This window comes from Selaginella moellendorffii, unplaced genomic scaffold, assembly GCF_000143415.4.
Source record: "Selaginella moellendorffii unplaced genomic scaffold, v1.0 SELMOscaffold_5, whole genome shotgun sequence".
Taxonomy (NCBI): Eukaryota; Viridiplantae; Streptophyta; class Lycopodiopsida; order Selaginellales; family Selaginellaceae; genus Selaginella; species Selaginella moellendorffii.
The window spans coordinates 3,098,607-3,117,695 of NW_003314266.1; the positions used below are offsets into that span (position 1 = coordinate 3,098,607).

At 43.9% G+C, this 19,089-nt stretch overlaps 4 protein-coding genes across 5 annotated transcripts; 3 read left to right on the forward strand and 1 right to left on the reverse strand.

The window, feature by feature from the left end:
* Positions 1–8,243: 8,243 nt before the first annotated feature.
* LOC9633595 (GDSL esterase/lipase At4g01130) lies at positions 8,244–9,835 on the forward strand. The gene is made up of 5 exons (XM_024669654.1): positions 8,244–8,523; positions 8,599–8,799; positions 8,849–9,012; positions 9,068–9,332; positions 9,383–9,835. Exons 1-5 carry the CDS (start codon positions 8,265–8,267, stop codon positions 9,631–9,633), a joined length of 1,140 nt encoding a protein of 379 aa, XP_024525422.1. The 5' UTR covers positions 8,244–8,264; the 3' UTR covers positions 9,634–9,835.
* LOC9659376 (chromodomain-helicase-DNA-binding protein 4) lies at positions 8,399–11,793 on the reverse strand. 2 transcript variants are annotated; one of them, XM_024669652.1, is made up of 7 exons: positions 11,712–11,793; positions 11,481–11,659; positions 11,309–11,392; positions 10,991–11,230; positions 9,968–10,938; positions 9,839–9,911; positions 8,399–9,785 (listed from the first exon to the last, which is right to left on the reverse strand). In XM_024669652.1, exons 1-7 carry the CDS (start codon positions 11,782–11,784, stop codon positions 9,657–9,659), a joined length of 1,749 nt encoding a protein of 582 aa, XP_024525420.1. In that variant the 5' UTR covers positions 11,785–11,793; the 3' UTR covers positions 8,399–9,656. The 2 variants fall into 2 exon arrangements, with proteins under 2 accessions (XP_024525420.1, XP_024525421.1); XM_024669653.1 differs by having other exon boundaries at positions 9,645–9,781.
* LOC9633596 (RNA-binding protein PNO1) lies at positions 11,789–12,914 on the forward strand. The gene is made up of 2 exons (XM_002964920.2): positions 11,789–12,062; positions 12,323–12,914. The coding sequence occupies exons 1-2, from the start codon at positions 11,823–11,825 to the stop codon at positions 12,743–12,745; spliced, it is 663 nt and encodes a 220-aa protein (XP_002964966.2). The 5' UTR covers positions 11,789–11,822; the 3' UTR covers positions 12,746–12,914.
* A 23-nt stretch (positions 12,915–12,937) lies between these two features.
* On the forward strand, positions 12,938–13,619 carry LOC112344596 (dirigent protein 21-like). Its single transcript, XM_024669655.1, has one exon. The coding sequence runs from the start codon at positions 12,958–12,960 to the stop codon at positions 13,570–13,572; it is 615 nt and encodes a 204-aa protein (XP_024525423.1). The 5' UTR covers positions 12,938–12,957; the 3' UTR covers positions 13,573–13,619.
* The last annotated feature ends 5,470 nt before the right edge of the window (positions 13,620–19,089 follow it).

A 19,089-nucleotide genomic window follows, 5' to 3' on the forward strand; every position in this document is an offset into this window, starting at 1 on the left:
CAGGGGCTCAAGATCACGGGCGTTGACTTTGCCGACTTGGTCAACTTAGAGCTGACCGGGAGCCAGCGCAAGATCATGTCGAGTTCCATCCCATCGGCACCAGCGCGTGGGAGAGCGTGCAGCCCAGGTACCATCACTTCAACGAGCTCCTCCTGGTGAATTGCCGGATGAGGATGCAGCACATCCACGGGGACGGGATCATCGACAGCCAGCCCGCGCAGGCTCTTCTTCCAGAAGATCCTGAGTTTCCGCCCGATGCTGTTCGTGCAATCGGTGCTCCACGCTGATCTGAGCTCGCCTTCTTCATCCAGCGCTTCGAGGGCACTTCTCGGCGAGGATGGGAGCTGGTCGATAAGAGGCACGATGGGCACACGCGGGTGGAGCGGCTGTTGTCTCGCCTGGGGCGCAAGGTTGCGGTTGGTCAAAGAGGTGTGGAGTGGGCACGAGAGCTTCACGTCTTTCTTAAACCTATTTTTGCGTCACGAGAACAATATACCAAAGGTGGTAACGGGGTACCAAGATCGAGAGAGTGTAAAGACTCTGCTCGCTCGTGAATGCTTCGGCTTCCATGGCGATCATGGAGCGTCAAGGCCAGCTCCAAGCACGCTTCTGCTTCCACTTAGATCTCGACAGAGTGTCAAGACCCTGCTCGCTTGTTTCTCACCAGCTCCAAGCACGCTTCGGCTTCCATGCAGACCTCGACAGAGTGTCAAGACCCCGTGTCGCCTGTTCCGCCAGCTCCAAGCACGCTTCAACTTCCATGGCCAGCTGCAACACTTCCTCTAGAGCCCGCTTCAGCTTCCACACCCGTCCTTGAGCTAGCCCGTTTGAACTCCCTCAACCATGCGACGCAAGACCCTGCTTTATCACTTCTCAGCACACTCTCCTCCTAGCTTCTCGTGTTTGAGCACTTCAGCTTCTCGGCCAGCCGTCACAAGACAACAGCTTCTTCGGTCAGCCGCTACGCCATAGCTGAAATCCCAACTGCTCCAAAAATTCAAAAAGCCGCCATGTCACGGGTCAGTCGCATCAAGTGTACAGCTCTCGTGAATGCAGAACTACCAAGGAGCAACTTTACGCAAGAGTAAGCTAGACTTATTTTGTCCTCGCTCACAAAGTACCGCACAGCATGTTACCTGGCACCACCCAATGAAAACGGCAATCAATTCAATGGGAAGCCACATGCCTCAACTTCTGGGATTGTTATTCCATATGTGTGGGCGAAAACCCCTTCCTCCACGATGAAGACCCCATCTCTGTAACGCATAGCTGGAACTTTAAACCAAAGCTCCTCACTTTTTTCCGACCTGTGACAAGACAAGAAGCTTTGCAAGCTTTGCAAGATCGACACAAGAGCAAGCAAGACGCCCATGGGAAAGACAGTCAAGTGCACAAACCCACAAAGAACGAGAAGAGCTTGCGCCCCACAAATCAACCCTCATCCTCGGTCTCAAGAGCAAGCTCCAATACTCATTGGCACCACAACAAGACCAAGCAAGCCCGCGTGCCTCTCACAAACCTCGTCGCTGGAGCATCGGGAGCCACATCTGTCCTTTCTCCCCATTCTCCACGATGCAACTCCGCCTATAAGGTTATCTCCATCGTGACAAAAGCCTCGACAACCCGAGGCAGCAATTCGGCATCGTTATGACCATGGACCAGCTCAAGAAGTTTTGCCGCAAGTACGGCAACCTTGGCAGTATGGCAAGACAAAAGAAACAAAGAGAAGAGCATTCTTCAAGGATCTCAAGCAGTGAGAGAAGGCAGCATGTGCCAAACTAACAAGTTCAAGTAGCTCAACCGTTGGACTTCACTTCAATTCCTATTGCGGAGTCAGCTGGCAACACCTTGGACAGATTCCCCTCCCAAGCAAAGGAAAAAGTCAGAATTACATCAAGAGCCAAAGCATGACAAATCCCCAAGCAAAGAAAGAAGTCTAACAAGCAAGCAAGCCAAGTGGTTGACCACTCAACCTCTCTCTCACACACACACACACACACACACACACACACACACACACACACAGAGAGAGAGAGAGAGAGAGAGAGAGAGAGAGAGAGAGAGAGAGAGAGAGAGAGAGAGAGAGAGAGAGAGAGAGAGAGAGAGAGAGAGAGAGAGAGAGCACAGATCCAAGAACAAGTCACCAATTCCAAACTAAGATATACTCTTCACATCTTATGCAACTTGAGAAGCAGGTTGCAACTGACAAGGTGAAGTGTTCATCAGCCAAGATCACTGCTACAATCAAGCCATAAATCAGCTCACTAACGCCAAGCAAGGAGCACAACAGAGCAAGAAGGAACAAGGAACCATAAAGAGAAAGAGGACATGATTAACAAATATCAAGCCAAAAATTATTGCCAAGAGAGGCCAAGAGTACTGAAACCAAGAAGAGCTAAGTAGACCAAGAGCAAGGTGAAGTCTTCTAAAGAGTTGTATGAACAAAATTCAAAAACCCTTTCATTATACATCCATCATGGGCACTATCAAAACAACATATTATCTTTTCTGTTACAAATTACAAAGTTGAAAATGTGTATTATTATCCTCACTGTTACATGAAATATCATGCATGAGGATAGTTATAATAATCCATATATGTGATTGTTAGGGAAAAACATTATTATTATTATTACACATTAATGTTTACATTTTAAAAATCTTTTTTCTTCTAAAAATTTATTGACATTCCTGAAATTCCACAGTATGCCCAAAATGTGTGAAACAACCTTTAAAAGACCAATTATACCAATCACCCCAACCTGTAGTGGTATATTTTGCTGTACCAGCAAAAATTATTACTTGATACTCATCATAATTCATTTTGAAATTATCAGTTTGTAATATTGGATTAGGATCTACTCTTTCCTTAAAATCATTTTCATGTGTTTTATTGTGTATAAATATATTTACCTTTCTTTGATGTTTTGAGCTGTAATAATCTAATTTACACTTCATAACTTTCTCTAAATTTATGTTCCAACAATGACCAAAAGTTTGAGCAAAATTAATAGTAATAAAATTTAGTATTAATAACATGAAGAGTGGATAATAAAAGCCCATAGATTTTACTTAATTTACTATACTTCTAATTATTATATATAACAAATAAGTAAATTATAAAAAATTAAAAAGTAAAGGATTTTTTAAAAATACTTTTTATATATCATCTTTACAAAATTTAAAAACATAGAGTAAAAGTTAATTATAATTTATTTTTTAATAATACTTTAATAAAGTAGTGAATATTATTATTTTAAAAATATTAAATTTAATATTTATTTAGTTACTTTAAATTATCTTTATGATCTTATGAATATGTTCTTTTTATTGTTTTATGATTTTCTGAACCGTTCAACCAATAACTTTTCATGAACATATATAAATATTAAGATTGGTATTAATTTCATATTAAATAAGTATTAATTCTATTAATACTAAATTAATATTTTATATTGAAAATTAAAGTTTTAAGCTTAGTTTTAAAAAAATTAGACTTTTTTTTATCTCCTTTCATACTATAAAGAAGTTGATTACACTTTAAATACTTTGTAATAATATTTTAATGTAGGTATTTTATTTATTTATCTGAATTAAGAACACAATTACCATATAAATTTTATTTCTTTGGAATTACTAATAAATTTTTTTAAATTACTTAGAAATTATTTTAATATAAGAATGAAAGAATATAATTTATTTTCCTTATATTTTTTTTGTATGAGTTTTAAAAAACTTCTATAATGCTCTATTGTTTTTACTATTCTGTAATTAATTTTATAAAAAATAGTATAATTATTCTATTTCAATACCTAACACAATAATTATTCTTTAACTATAATCATCTTGAACTCAAAACTTATGTAACTTTAAAGGCTATTAATGAATCAAAACTTGGAATGGAACATATGGCTTAAAAACCCTAAGTTAACCGGATCATTTTCTTAGAATCTCACCTAACAGGGTGCAATCAAACATTAAGCTTTTTTATTGTTTGTTGTATAGCACACTTGAATTTAGAGTTGAACTCTAAGTTTATTGTGCTATGAAATAAAGGTTTGATACACTTTCAATCTTATGGGCATTAGCTCTCTATATTTATAACATGAAGTTTAGGCTTAGACCCAAACCAACCCAAACCAACCAATGGAAACTAAATTAATATTTTAAATAGTTGGCCATGCTTTCAACCACTATCCTTATTATACATTTGAAACTACATTAGCATATTAATGGCCTAATGTGAGGAGGTGGGTACCTTATTAATTAGCACAATATGGAGTTTGGGTTTAGACCTAGGTTGGATGTATAACAAGGAGTGACATAGAGTTAAATTAATATTTTAGGTGGTTGGTCATGCTTCAACCACTATAATAGACATGGTAAATTATCACATAACAATATTGACTCAAAATCATAGGGGTTTTCAACACTAACAAATGCAAGTTAATAAGTAAATTTCTTTAGCCAGGTCAAATATGTTTAACTAATAGTATTTAGGAATTATGTCATTATACTCACGATGACTAGTTTCTCAACTAACTTAAGTGGAGACCATGAAAAAAATTAACAATACCAACATTCTGCCATTGTGGTAATAAAGAGAGAATGTCCATAAGATTAACTTACAAATATCTTTTGATATTCAAACTTACATATGCAACATGCTACCAAGATCCTAAACTACCACAATAGTCTAATGACCAATCTTAGCTTTCATGCCCTGGAATAAATCCAATTCTAGTGCCATCTCCTTCCTCCTCTGCTGTGAGTCTTGATGGATCAAAACCCAAGATGTACACTGTGGTATAATCAGTGTTTTTTTATGTATATTCTTATTGTATAGTGATTTGCAGATGAATTATAATATATGGTAAGCAATGTGTATGCTACATCCAAGCCATATCTCATGAGAGAGAACAACAAGATCACAAGTGTCACTTGTACTGTCTCAGAAGGTGTAATGAACAAATTTGTCACTCAAGCCATGTGACATGGAATACTTGACACATAAGTTTAGCAATGCTTCCTGATCTCTCACGGACACAGCCCAATTGCTCTCTACTTGCTACTAGTAGCCTCATGACACAAAACAAGCAGCACATCTGACCAAGCCTTTTAGCACACTGCAGATGCCAACACAGGATGTTCTACTCCAAGTAGAACACACTGATAGAAACACATTTGTTATTTAAACAAAAGAACCCATAGTGAGTTCATATGCTTTTAAGCCCAAGAAATGCTATCTGGGGTGAGGCCCAGCATAACCCTCACTCCCATTGCTTTCCAGGATCTTATACCTCACAAGCCCTAATCCACCATCTCTGATCTTATAAACATAATGGGTTCAGCTGGTTGATCAATATGCTCAATTGAAAGGGCAATGATTGCAAGTTGACTGCTGCAGCAATTTCCTGTGGCTCAAGAGTGGCATTGATTTGCTTTGTGGCATTGATTGCTAGAAATTTTACCTTGGACAAAGTGGAAAGCTTGATAATATTACAATCCAAGGTGGCAAAGTTCGTATCTAGTTGTGTGTGCCTGGTTTGGCAATGCGAGGCCTGCCTTGGCAACGACTTCGTCACGTTTGGAAGAACAAGTGGCCTCTGGTTCTCCCTTGTTCTTGCTTTGAATGCTCTTGCTTGGTTTAAGCTTGAGCTTGCCATCATGCATTAGCTGGAGGCAAGCTTCGAATCGAGCTAGTGCTGGCATTAGATCTGTGAAGTAAACACATGCAAGATCAAGCATGTGAAATCCATCCAGGAAAAAAACAAGTAAAAACCTCTATGGTTTGGTGAAGTTGCTACCGGGTTGTTGAGGTGACAAAGCATTCTACAGTGCTGAATGGCGACACCAACAAATTTTGAATGATCAACATTTGGAGCGAAATCAGCAACAGTGAAGAACCATGGCATGGGGCATGTTTTCGAGTATGAGATTGTCCTGCATGCCACTGACATTTCGAAAGAGCTTGTTTCTTCAAAGGCAGCACTAGCAGGTCATGTGGCCACTAACAGCCCTGGGTGATATTGGGAGAGCTCTATGCAAGGCTTAAGAAGGTTTTGTCTATGTTGTTCGGGGAACAACTGGGCATGAGGAAATCAATTGGAGAGTGGATGAGCTGGAGAGTAGGAAAAGGCAATGCTAACACTGTCTTTTGAAATGTGTAGTTGTCTACATATTGTTTGATAAAAAGTCTTTGGCCCAGGTGCTTGATCTTGGGGATCTTGGGCAGCCCAAGGGATCTCGCCTTTGTTACCAAGATCAAGTGCCATGAGCCTGAGAGTGGGAATTCCTGGGATGGGCGGCTGTACGGCCGATAAGACAAATTTTTCCAAAATTCAATGTTTGAAAGGTAAGGTATAAATATTGATAAAATATAATACACTAAAACATTAAGAGAAGCAATGATAGCCCTTCAAATTAAAATGAAATCTAGCTCATTCAAAATGAAAGGTGGCAACTTCTCATTGAGACTCTACCTTTCAGCTCCAAAATAGGACTTTTAGTTAGATGGCTTTTTCCGGTCCCACGAGCTCTAGGCCACGCATGCGAGCTTGGAGCAGTAGCAAGGATGCTCCAACTGTGCTTGGAGATAGGGAGTTTTGGAAATCAGAAATCGTGGTGCCAGTTACTCTAGTGCTGGATCCGAGAACACCAGGACCTGAGGGTTGCAGCACACAGTGGCAGTGAAAGAAAAACCACACCAAGGCCCCAAAGTGCAAGCAAGCCACCATGTTGAAGTTTGCTTGCCTACTGAGAGTAACGATCTCACTACTAGTTGTGCGACTACTGCTCTACGTGATCTATTTGCCCACTGTCAAAAGATCGGCTGGAAAGAATTGCTGGAGGTCAAATTCTAGCTAAGTGAAGGCACGCTGTGTGCTTCATGGAGAACTAAGGTTGTGTGCGCAAGTTGTGAATGTGGCTTAATTTCTTTAATGAAAAAGGACTATAAAATCAATTGAACCAAAAATGGAAGAGGAAAGGAATTTTTAGCATGTCTCTCAAATCTATGTTCTTGATGTTCTTGAGGGACTTTTTTGTTGTAGGACTATTAGGCAGGAAGCATCTTACTCTCACTTAGGGTTATGTGCCTCTGGTTTGGGTCTACTATAGTTTTTCTCTTTTGAGTCTTCAGGTTTTTCTTTGCATGCAAAAACAAGAATTGAGTATTATCAGGAAGTCATCTTCTAATTTTTCCTTGGATGCCGATGCTACTTGCATGAAGATATTATATATATTCAATTTTTTTATTTACTTTAGAAAAAGGGGCCCAGAATATCCAATATCCTTCAATCTAACGGCTCTCTAATTCATTTATAATCAATAATACTTAAGAGGTATAATGAAATATTCGTGATTGTTTTTCAAACCAAATTAGGGTTCCTTGAGCTCTCCTTAGCATTCTCGACCAATTCAGCAATCAATGATCATTTGAAGCAGGAAATGATAAATCACAAGGCAGATATTAGCAACCACACAGTCAAAGGGCTCCCCTTTTAGGTGGTGATGAGAGTGGCTTCTGAGCTACCAATAAATCATCAATGAGGAACTTTGGTCTTCTTTTTATTATATGGCTGCTCAAAACACGTAATTGGATTGTTTTATTTTTTCTTATGTGTTAATCCAGACATGCATTCTAAACCTAATATCTACCACTAAAACAACATTCTTTAAATACTACTAAGTGATAGTGACCATCTGTTAAACATTAAATTCAATTTGAAGCTTCCAATTTATAATAATTTCAACATTATAAATGCATAATTTTTTAAAAAAAATTAATAAAAATACTTCCCTTTATTTCCCATGACAAGTGACATCACTTTTATATCTAAGATCACTCAAAATATCATGACCTAACATCACTTACCATAAACAAGAAGTAGATTTTAATGTTCTCGTGTTCCATACTTTCGTACTTCACTCTCTTTTATGTCATCAGTGGCACATTGTCAAAGTCAACTTTGCTCTTCACAATGAACTTAATCATTTGAGCATACAAAAACTTCCTCATGGATAACTGCTCGTAGAAGGCTTTGGCTCTGAAGGCAAGCTCGAAAGGGCTGTTCTTGGGCTCCACAGGGCTTGGTAACGTGCACATCGCAAAGGGTGTAAGAACCAAGTTGCGCTAAAGCTTCAGACCATACATAAGAAGTACATCGTGGCCAAATCCTTGCCTTTTGCCTTGAGCACGTATATGCTTTTGATTTGAGGGGGAAACCACCAAATCTGGGCCGTCAAAGCTCCCAAAAACTCCAATGGAGGTGTTCTTGGTGATACTCGCGGCTTCCATCGTATCCTCCACAGCGAGGGCTTTTTCGTCTTCTCCTCGATCACCACCTTTGCAGCACTGTCCAAGCGCAGTCTTCTGGTTTGGAGATTCTTTCGCAGACACTGGAAACGCCCAAGCGGCATCTCCATTCATTAGCGCGGCCGAGTATCTACCATATGGAATGACACACTTTGGAAAGCCTTCGAATCGATATTCTGATGGTCGCCTGGTGACTGATTTCTTCGGTAAGAACTAGAGCTTTTTCCTGTTCTTGCCATTGCTGATACTTAGTTCTTCCTTCCCAATCTCTTCTTTGGCAGCTCAAGCTTTCCGGCACAAGAGCTCGCCCGGTCCTATACTCCAGAGCCTCAACTCAAACTACGAGCACGGGATCGTCTTTGCGGTGTCTGGAGCCACGGCTTTGAACACGAGTTACGTCGTCCCATTCTATCTCCCTGTCCAAGTCGATCAATACCTTCGCTTCGTCAAGGATGCGTATGGAAAGCCTCACCATCACCATGGTAGGATCCTGTTCTCTCGAGCTTGGTTTCATCTTTCCATCTCTGCCAGATAGAAAAACCAAGCTTCCTCGAAAACTTCGCAGTGTACTACACGTCGTCGTTGTCGGCACCAATGATATCTTCGGTGCTTACATCCGGAAGCTAATGGACCCCGGCAACGTAACAGTGGTGATCGTTCCACAGGTCGTCCAAGCGATTTCTCACGCTATCCAGGTACGTCTTTCCTTTGACACCACAAAAAGCTCTTGACTCCCTCGGATGATAACAGACACTGTCCGATAGCGGTGCGAGCCAAATCCTGGTCCTGAATTCTTTCCCTCACGGATGCATGCCTTTGATACTTAGCGTGTTTGGAGACCTGCCCAAGGACTCGCGAGGATGCCTGTCACCTCTTAACGAAGTTGCCGAGGCCTTCAATCGCTCCCTCTACAAGCTTGTCCAGGATTTGAGTTCCAAGCTCAAGAACACCCTCCTCCTCTATGCTGATGCCTTCAAGTTCACTCTAGACGTAATGGACAGGCCCACCGACTTTGGTACGTTTCTCTGTCACTTCGAGCAAGTCTAAGATGATCACGTCGAGCAGGCTTTAGAAACGAAACCAAGACCTCGGCTTGCTGTGGAACTGGCGGGGCTTACAACTTCAACTCAACCAAGCTCTGTGGCAAAGACTTCCAACCCGAGAGCACCACTCTGAAGCCGTCCGAGTTCGTCAGCTGGGATGGCATCCACTTTACCGAAGCTTTCTACGAGCACCTGTCCAAGGCCCTGCTCACTGGGAAGTACCTGGATCCCCCTCTCGACTTCTCGGAGGTTTGCAAACTTGGCAACGTGTAGCTCAGCTCAGCCGGAGAAATAAGTTACGCTCTCTTCTTTTTCATGTTCCGCCACTTGTCCTTGAGATCTTGGCCTGTTCTACTGGGATGAAACTTTCCCATGCCGAATTGAAGTATCGTTGTCCACCTGGAGCCGTACTGCTGATAGCCTTTCTGGAAACAGTATCAAACGTTACAAAGAATAAATATCTCATCGTTTTGAATACCCTGAGTGTTTCTTCTTCCAGTGAGTTCCATACCATCTTCTTGCGACGGACATTAGGAATCGATGCTCTTCCACTGCACGAAGCATGTTAAAGAATAGGAAAAAAAAGTGAAGCGAAAGCATAGTTTACTTGGAATTCGTTTTTCGTGGATAATCACTGTCGTCATCGTCCTCGTCATCTTCTTCATCCGAGCTGCTGCTTCTCGCACGGTGTTTCCGTGCGTGAGCTTCATCTTTCGAGCCCGACGGTTCCTCAACTTTGAGTTGAACTTGATGTTCCACCAGTTTCTCCTTTTCCTTGTCTTCTACTTGCTTAAGTACTTGGTACGATGCTGTCAAGCTTTCAAGCTCTTCTTTAGCCCGGTCAGCTTCTAACTGTGCCTTGGCAAGCTTTTCCATGGCTTTCTTGTACACACACTTCGGACAGGACCAGCGTTCTCCTTCACGAATCTGCTCTCTTGCCATGCACTTTGGATGAAGAGCAATCGGGCAGTCGTCACAGCGGACTAGTTTGCCTCGCAGCTCGCACATGTAGCATTTGTCCGAGTCTTTAGCGCGACCGTCTTCAATGTTCTTCTCTCCTGTCTCCAAACTTTCACGACCATTCTTGTCGACTGTTTTCGGGCCCTCAGGATCATCTTCATCCACTGCCTTCGAGCCTTCACGGCCATCCTCGTCTTCTTCAAGGCCATTTTCAGCAGGCCTACCTTTCTCGACCACCTTTGAGCCCTCTCGGTCATCGTCCGAGTCCAAGTTTATAACTTCTACCTCATGCATCCCCTTTCTTTGTTTGAGCTTCGGCTTAACGTCTGAAAGGGATAGTTCATCGTCGTCCTCAATTAGCATCCTCCTCTTCGACCTGCGTGTGCTGACATTCCCACTGTGAATGATCTTAGGAGCTTCGAAAGGCTGCTTTTCTGGCGGAGCCGACGGTGTAGCGTGATTCTCTGTCCCCCTTTCCTCCACACTGTTCTTCTCACCTTCGCAACTCCCTTCCTGAAATTTTGCGTGCTTTTCTGGCACTGGCGGAGCCGAGGGTGCAGCGCGATCCTCTGTCCCATTTTTCTCCACACTATTCTTCTCACCTTCACAACTCACTTCCTGAAAGTTTACAGGTTGCAGCTCCAAGAGATGATAAAAAGAAAAGACTTACATCGATGCTTCCTCTTCGTGGGGGAGATTTGAATGCCTTGTCCGGGGATCCGTCAATCACCACTGTGGTGTCCTCACTCCCGACGGACATATGCCTCGGAGACAAACGTTCCGGTGGTACCCCATCGTTTTGCTCGTTTTCTTCGTCGACTGGAGGCATGCCTCTTTGCTGCTGCTGCTGCTGCTTCTCCAACGACCTTGCTACAGGCGGGTAAAGCCCATTCGTATAGTCATCAGCAATCTATGGAGGAGAAAGATAAGAAAAGGATCCCAAAGTTTGCTAAGAACATCCCAAGAATTCACGAAGCCAAAAAATCACCTTGTCTAGAACAGGAGCTTCCAAGCCTTGCCTTTTCCTTTGGACGAACCGGAACAACTCGGTCCTGGAATTGGCATCACCAATCTAGGTAGAAACGAGCGTGAGCTTTGGGAGGAAGAACGAAAACAAAAAGAAGAAATGAAGGAACGAACGAAAAAAAAAAATCACTTGCCAGTTGAAGCATGCCGCTAACTTCTTCGTCGGGGGACGCCAGCGCCAAGATAAGCTCCTCTGCGCCGCAATCTCGATCCAAAATCTCTTCCGAGACTAGCATCTCTTGGAGCTGCCGCAGCGCCAGGCCCTTGCACAGCGATGGAATCGCGGCAGCATTGGGAACGTACACTGCGAGCTCTAGAATCCGAGAGCGTGAGCGACGCGAGAAAGAAGATCGCGCAGTGATTACCTCGCAGCGTCTCGGTGGAGACATCGGGCTGCCGCGCGAGTTTGTCCAGTATCCATTCCCAAGGAAGCGCCATTTACCCTAAAATTCATTTGCCCAAGTTTTAGGGTTCTTATGGCGGCGATGGCGATGGAGGTGGATGCTGCCCCGGCGCCAGCGGCTGGAGAGCCGGATCTACCTCCAATGAAGGTGAAATTCGAGCCGCTATCAGCTCACGAGATGCAGGGAGGGAAGGTCCAGTTTAGAAGAATTGCGGTTCCTTCGCACAGGTACACGCCACTCAAGAAGCACTGGCTAGACATTTACACGCCCGTGGTGGAGCAGATGAAAATCGACCTTCGGATGAATCTTAAGGTAAGCGCATTCTCTCCTTTAGGAAGATTTGCTTCATTGCTTGCAAAGAGTTTCCTTGGAACTTGTTTTGATCGGTCGATAGTTTTTTCTTTCTTTGGCCTTCTTTTCGGTGCCCGAGTGGATTGCTTCTAGTGCTTCATTGCTTGTTTCTTTGCAAACCATTTCCATATCGTTCGTGTCCGAGTGGATTGCGGCTTCGATTTTTTACTAGACAAGAAGATGAGATTTGAAAGAACTCTCCGATGTTTTCTCTTTTGCAGACTCGCAAAGTGGAACTCAAGACGAAGAGAGACACTCCAGACACAAGTGCCCTCCAAAAGAGCGCCGATTTCATCCACGCTTTCCTCCTGGGCTTCGACATCGCCGACGCCATCGCGCTCCTCCGCCTCGACGACTTATACGTGGACTCGTTCGAGGTCAAGGACGTAAAGTCGCTCAAAGGCGACCACCTTTCGCGAGCAATCGGCAGGCTCTCCGGCAAAGGCGGCAAGACAAAGTTCGCCATCGAGAACTCGACACGAACAAGAATAGTCATCGCTGACTCGAGAATTCACATCCTGGGAGCGTTTGCCAACATCAGAATCGCCAGAGACGCGCTGTGCAGTCTCATTTTGGGATCCCCGGCAGGCAAAGTCTACTCCCGGCTTAGAACTATAGGGAACCGGCTGGCCGAGAGAAGCTAGAACGCACAGCCAGGTCTTACCGAGCTCAAATTCAGGGAAAAAGGAGAGAGAAGCTCTGGTACGTAGCTACCATTTCAATGCATGCTTCTTGCGTTTGTTTTCGTGTTCTTTTTTTCTCGTAACGTCTTTTGCTCATAACACGTACGCTGCATGATCGTGGCTTGAGCTATTTAATCTCCTTTTCCAGCAAGCTTCTCGCGAAAAGAAAAACAATGGATCACCGCTACATCACTCTCGCGCTGCTCGCACTCGTCACGCTCTCGAGCAAAGCCGGATCATCAGCTCTCAGCCATCTCGCAGCAGCGCGTCTCCGCCTCGCCGCCACCACCTCGGACGATCAAACCGCGGGAAACTCCAGCGTCAGCGACCAGGACAACGGCCTCCACGACTGTCGCGAGTTCTACATCCACGACATCCTCAACGGGACCGAGGCCGGGATGGAAGCCAGCGCTTACTTGATCGCCAGGCCGGCCGAGTTGTTCGCCAATAACTTTGGAGCGATTCTGGTGATGGACGACAAGATCACCATTCACCCCGACTACAACTCGACCGAGATTGGAAGAGCTCAAGGGACGTACACGGTTGTGAATCACTACGGCTCTCCCGAGCTGCTCTACGAGTTTGCGGCCGTGTTTAATGGCGGGGAGAAGATCTGCTTCTTCGGACACAGGCCGATCGACGAGCCAAGCTCCGAGTTAGCGGCGTTTTCGTGTGGGGGACACGGAAAACTCACGCAAGGCATAACTCTTGCTCGCTTCTCGGCCGTCTACTTCTCTCCCTCGGGGTTGAACGAGATCATTCGTGTAGTGATGTGTAAATTCATCTGATCGAATTAATAATTCTATTAATTAGCTAAACTTTATTACTTAATAAACTCTATTATCCAATTATGATATCCGACGTACATCCATCTAACGTTCCAGCCGTCCATCGAACGGCCCTCCTTCCTTACGGACAATAGCTGTATCCAAGCCGTCCATCTAACGGCCCTCCTAGAATGGGAACCATTTTGAAAAGCAAAGTCCACGTCAGTAGCCCTTCAAATATTTTGAGCGAGTGGTGAGCGGCAATTCACAAGAACGCGTCGCTCTCCTCTCCATTCCATTGCGCTAGGGTTTCTTGCGATGCAATGGCGGACGACAATTTGCCAAGGTGAGCTTTCTTGTCTAGCGCTGCTCACAGGCATCGGCAGCCATGTGGCGATGGATCGATGCGTGTTTTTCTTGATCGAAAAATATTTTGGTGATTCCAGGCGACAACGGAGGGGATCTCAGGCTGGAGCTGTGAGCTTCAGGATGAGCATCACCGCAAGTAATTCTCTTTCCTTTCTAGCCTGGACAGTAGAGCGGGATGTAGCGAGTATGAAACATCCCATCCAGATAGAGTCTTCCAAACCTCCTGTTTAAGCATTTCTTATGTTTGAAAAGCCGATGATGCGACATCCCCTTCGGTTTAAGTAGACCAGCTTGGTGAGTTTGAGCAAAGCATCCACAGGGAAAGACTTGAGTTTCCAACAGCCTTCCAAGTTCAAATATGATAAATTTGTCAAGTTGCCCATGTGGCGATGGATCGAAATAGGTTCAAGTGTCGTGGACTGGGCGATTTGTGAGGCCTCAGCGAGCTGCTCCACGCTCAATTGAAAGTGGAGGCCGACCGATTAGAGAGTGTTGCCCTGTAGAGCTCGGTACGCACACAGCTTCTATGTGTTCAATTGAATGTGGTCAGGACCAACAATCGAATGCGGTTGGTTGACTGATTGTTGGTCCCAACCGGGTTCGGCTGGAATCCCGACCGCTGCTGAATGCAGTCAGCCGAATGTGGTCGGACAGCTCCATTTAGTGATTCTGTTTGGCAATTATAATGGCGATCGCACTCGCAGGGGCTAGATTTCCGATGCTGCTACGGCTATTGCCATTGCCACTGCATCTCCACCACTTTGCTGGTTCTCCTGCTACTATGGAGCAATCCATCCATCCACAAATGCCCAGCCCAGCAACATTGAATCCAACCAAGAGGGCTATAGGAGCTGCTGAGCTCTATAGAGTGACACTCTCTAGTCGGTCAGCCTCCGCTTCCGATTAAGTGTGGAGCAGCTCGCTGAGGCCTTGCAAATTGCTGCTTGAATTATAATTTTTGCCCTAAAATGGAAATTATGATTTCACAAATTTGATTCTAGCAATTTTAGCAATTCTGGCACAATTAAACAATGGCGCCTGATTAGGCATGGTCCCATATTGCCAAACTCACTCTTATGCTTCCGGCAAAGGAGCTATACATTGGAAATGTAATTATTATGGAAAAATGTATGATGAGTAGTAATTATTTTCTATTCAATAAGACAATTCTAGCCAACATGTTTAGAATCCCTTTTTATAGACATACTTCTATAGTAGGTCCCCCTATGTAAAAGCTCTTTGCTGGTTTTGGGCTATGCTCAATTTTTAGTGTTTCGTTGGTAAATAAAAGACCCTATTAAAAAATCAGGTAACAGTTGAGGAGGTAGAGAGTACCGCATCTAGCACAGATTCTGACTTAAAGGCGTTCAGTCATAATCCCACACATGGTAGCTTCATGCTATTGACTTTTCTACCAAGTGCAATTACCAATTATGCAAATCAATGGTTCCTCTCGTACTAAGTTGAATTACTATTGCGGCACAGTTCATCAATAGGTTAAAACTAACTTGTCTCATGATGATCTAAATCCAGCTCACGTTCCCTATTGGTGGGTGAACAATCCAACACTTGGTAAATTCTGCTTCACAATGATAAGAAGAATTGACATCGAAGGATCAAAAAGCAACATTGCTATAAATGCTTGGCTGCCATAAGCCAGTTATCCTTGTGGAAACTTTTTTGACACCTCTAGCTTCAGGAAGAGGCACAATAAGTTGTAAACTCTTTAGTTTGGACTTCTCGAGTGGAGGCATCACCTCTAGCTTCAATTATCCTTTAGTGTTTCCAACTTTGAAACTAGAGGTGTCAAAAAAGTTACCATAGGGATAACTAGTTTGTGGCAGCCAAGTGTTCATAGCGACATTGCTTTTTGATCCTTCGATGTTGGCTCTTCTTATCATAAGTCTTCTTTTCCCACTGATTCTTCTAAGCTCGTCCCCTTGGTTGAGTTGGTTTGGTTTGGCCTAATGCTTTGGTTTGGTTTGGTTTGATCTAATGCTTTGGTTTTCCTACTTTTATTAATGTGGTTTTACTAAGAATGTTTGTTCTTTTATCAAAAAAAATTTGTGAACCGTTCGGCCATTTAACACTTTCATGGCCAGTCAATAATCATGGTCAGCCAGTTGGCCGGTCGTCATTTGGAACAATTGGGACCAACCTTGGTAGCAATTGTGTTTTTTTTTTGTGTGTGTGATTGATTGAATTGTCGTATTTCCAGACAGGGAAGGAAGAGATCATGGAGACGAGCTTCGAAACAAAGAGCCTCACATCCACTACTTGAGATCACAGTGATCTTTGTGGTGAGTGTCAAGACCCCCAACAAGATCATGACTGGAAAATGCAGAAGACAAAAAGAAAAACTAATGGAAATGAGGAAGAGGCATTAAACTGGTGTTGATTCAGAATGTGGAGAAATGGAACAAGGCTAACCTATATATACTATAGGTTGATGAAGCTCCATCACTCTTGGATCGAGGATGGCCTAAATATAGCTGAGGTCGAGGAGGTGCCATGTCATCATCAAGAATGTGGTTCGAGACTCAAGAATTGTACGGGAAATCAGAGAGTTAGGAATAGGGAAGTGTCTTGAGAGTCAGGAATGTGGTCTGCGGGTCAGGAATCCAATGAGAGTCAGGAATGTGGCAAGAATTGGGGGATTCCTGACAGCACCCCCTCCTCAAGAACGAGTGAAACGAGGATGTGAATGAGGACGAAGAGGAGGATGAGAGGGGCGGCGAGGGGTGGGAGATGGAGAATGAAAAAAATGAGGACTGGGTTGAGAAGGATAGTGGTGGTGGAAGTCTTGAACAAGGTCAGGAGAATGAATCAAGTTGTCCATAGGTTCCCAAGTGCGTTCCTCAGGTCCGTAACCCTTCCAGTCTACCAGATAGTAGAATTTAGACCATGAGATCTGTCCTGAACCTCATACTCAAACCCATCCTTGAGCTACACTAGTGGAGGTGGAGGAATGACCCGATTTGGAATAGGATTGGGAATATAAGGCTCAAGGAGAGAGGAATGAAAAATAGGGTGAATTTGATATGAAGAGGGAAGTGCAAGGTGATAAGTGATAGGATTAATGATGACAGTGATAGGAAAAGGACTGAGGCGTTTGAAATCAAGTTTGGGACATGGCCTGGTGGTGGAGATATTTCGCCTGAGGAGCCAAACTTTATCCCCGATACTACAAGGGGGACAATCCTGATAATGGACATTAGCAAATGTTTTGTGAGATTCCTGAGCACAATGGAAGTGGAAGGAGATGGAGTTGTGGATTTCCTGGAGGTTGGAGACAAATGCCTCAGAGTGGGGATTTGAACGAGAGGATTCGGATGGAGAAGGAAGTGAGAGATTGAATCGGGGATTTCGGCTAGAGTTTGCAAAGAAGGGGGAAACTCGAAGAGAGGAGTGAACAGAGTTATTATAGGAGAACTCAGTAAGGGGAAGGATATCGAACCAGTCATCCTGATGATAGTTGATGAAGCACCTTAGGAATTGTTCCAATGTCTGAATCATTCGCTCGGATTGTCCATCAGTTTGAGGATGATACACCGAAGAGAGGTTGGCCTTCACTCCAAGCAGTTGCAAGAACCGTTGCCAGAAATGAGAGATGAACTAAGGTCCTCAATCCGAAACCACATCTGCAGAAATCCCATGAAGTTGGAAAATCTCCCTGAATACCAGTTTTGCCATGTCCTCGCCCGAAAACTCCTTGGTACATGGCAGGAAGTGCGTAATCTTTGTAAAGTGATCCACCACAACTAAAATGTTGTTGAAGCCTCCAGGACTTGGAAGATCACTCAAGAAATCCATGGAGATGGATTCCCGAGGACCTGAAGGGACCGAGAGGGAACAAAGCAAACATAAAGGAAGGTGGTGAGGTACCTTATTCCGAGCGCAAGTGTCACAAGAGGTAACAAAAACTTTGATGTAGTCGTCCATGTGAGGCCACCAAAAGTCCTGTGCAACCAACTCATAGGTTTTCGCAATGCTAAAGTGACCAGCAGCCAAACTATCGTGGCACATCATCAGGACCAACCTTTGAGCATCACCTTCAGGAACATAAAGCTGCTCCCCACAGTACAACAACCCATCTAAGAACTTGAACTCGTCAAATCGCCGGTAGTCAGGAGTCACTGGGTGTCCAGCTTGAAGATGGGGGAAAATGTCGCTGGTGAGGTTGTCAAATTGAAGATTGTTTCTTATTGCATCCATCAAGGAGGAGTTTTGAAGGGCTAGGGAAATTGCCATAACTTGAAGCCGATCAAGACCGAGGATAACCTGATCCTGTTGATCAAAGGCAGGATTACCAGGCCTGAGATTGAGATAGGAGCGCCTTGAAAGAGCATCAGGAAGGCCTTAAAGCTTTCCAGGTCTGTACTTGATAACAAAGTCAAACCGACTCAGGAATTGTGCCCACCTTGCCTGACAATGGCTCAAAACTCGGGAAGTGGCAAAATACTCGAGATTTTTGTGATCTGTCCAGACCGTTGTTTGATGGCTCACCCCCTCCAAGAAATGATGCCACTCTCCAAAGGAATCCACGATGGCAAGGAGCTCCTTATCGTGGATTTCATAATTGTTCTTTGCAAGCTGGAATTTCCAAGAATGGAAAGTGACCAGATGAAATTCCTGATCCGCTCCGAGTTAAGACAGCACAGCACCAATGGCAAAGTCGGAGGCATCGGCCTTGATGAAGAAAGGTTGTGAGGGATTAGCATGGATCAAGACAAGAGCAGAACTGAAGGCCGCCTTGAGTGTGTCGAAGGCCTATTGGGCAGCAACGAACCAAGAGAAGGGAACATTCTTGCGAGTGAGATGTGTGAGAGGAAAGACAATGTCAGAGTAGTGATTAATGAATTTGCGATAGAAGTTGGCGAAGCCAAGGAAAACCTAAATGTCCGACATTGATTGTAGAGGCTCCCATTCAAGAATAGTCTTGACTTTAATATGATCTATCGTGATACCCTCATGAGTGACAATGTACCCAAAGAACTCCACAGACTCCTAATCGAAGGAACATTTCTCAAGCTTCACGTATAGGCCATGTTCCTGCAGCTTCACCAGCACCTTGCGTAAATACTCATCGTGCTCCTCTTGAGTTTTTGAGTAGATGAGGATGTCGTCGAGGTAAACAATCACCATCTGATCAAGAAACTCCCAAAAGAT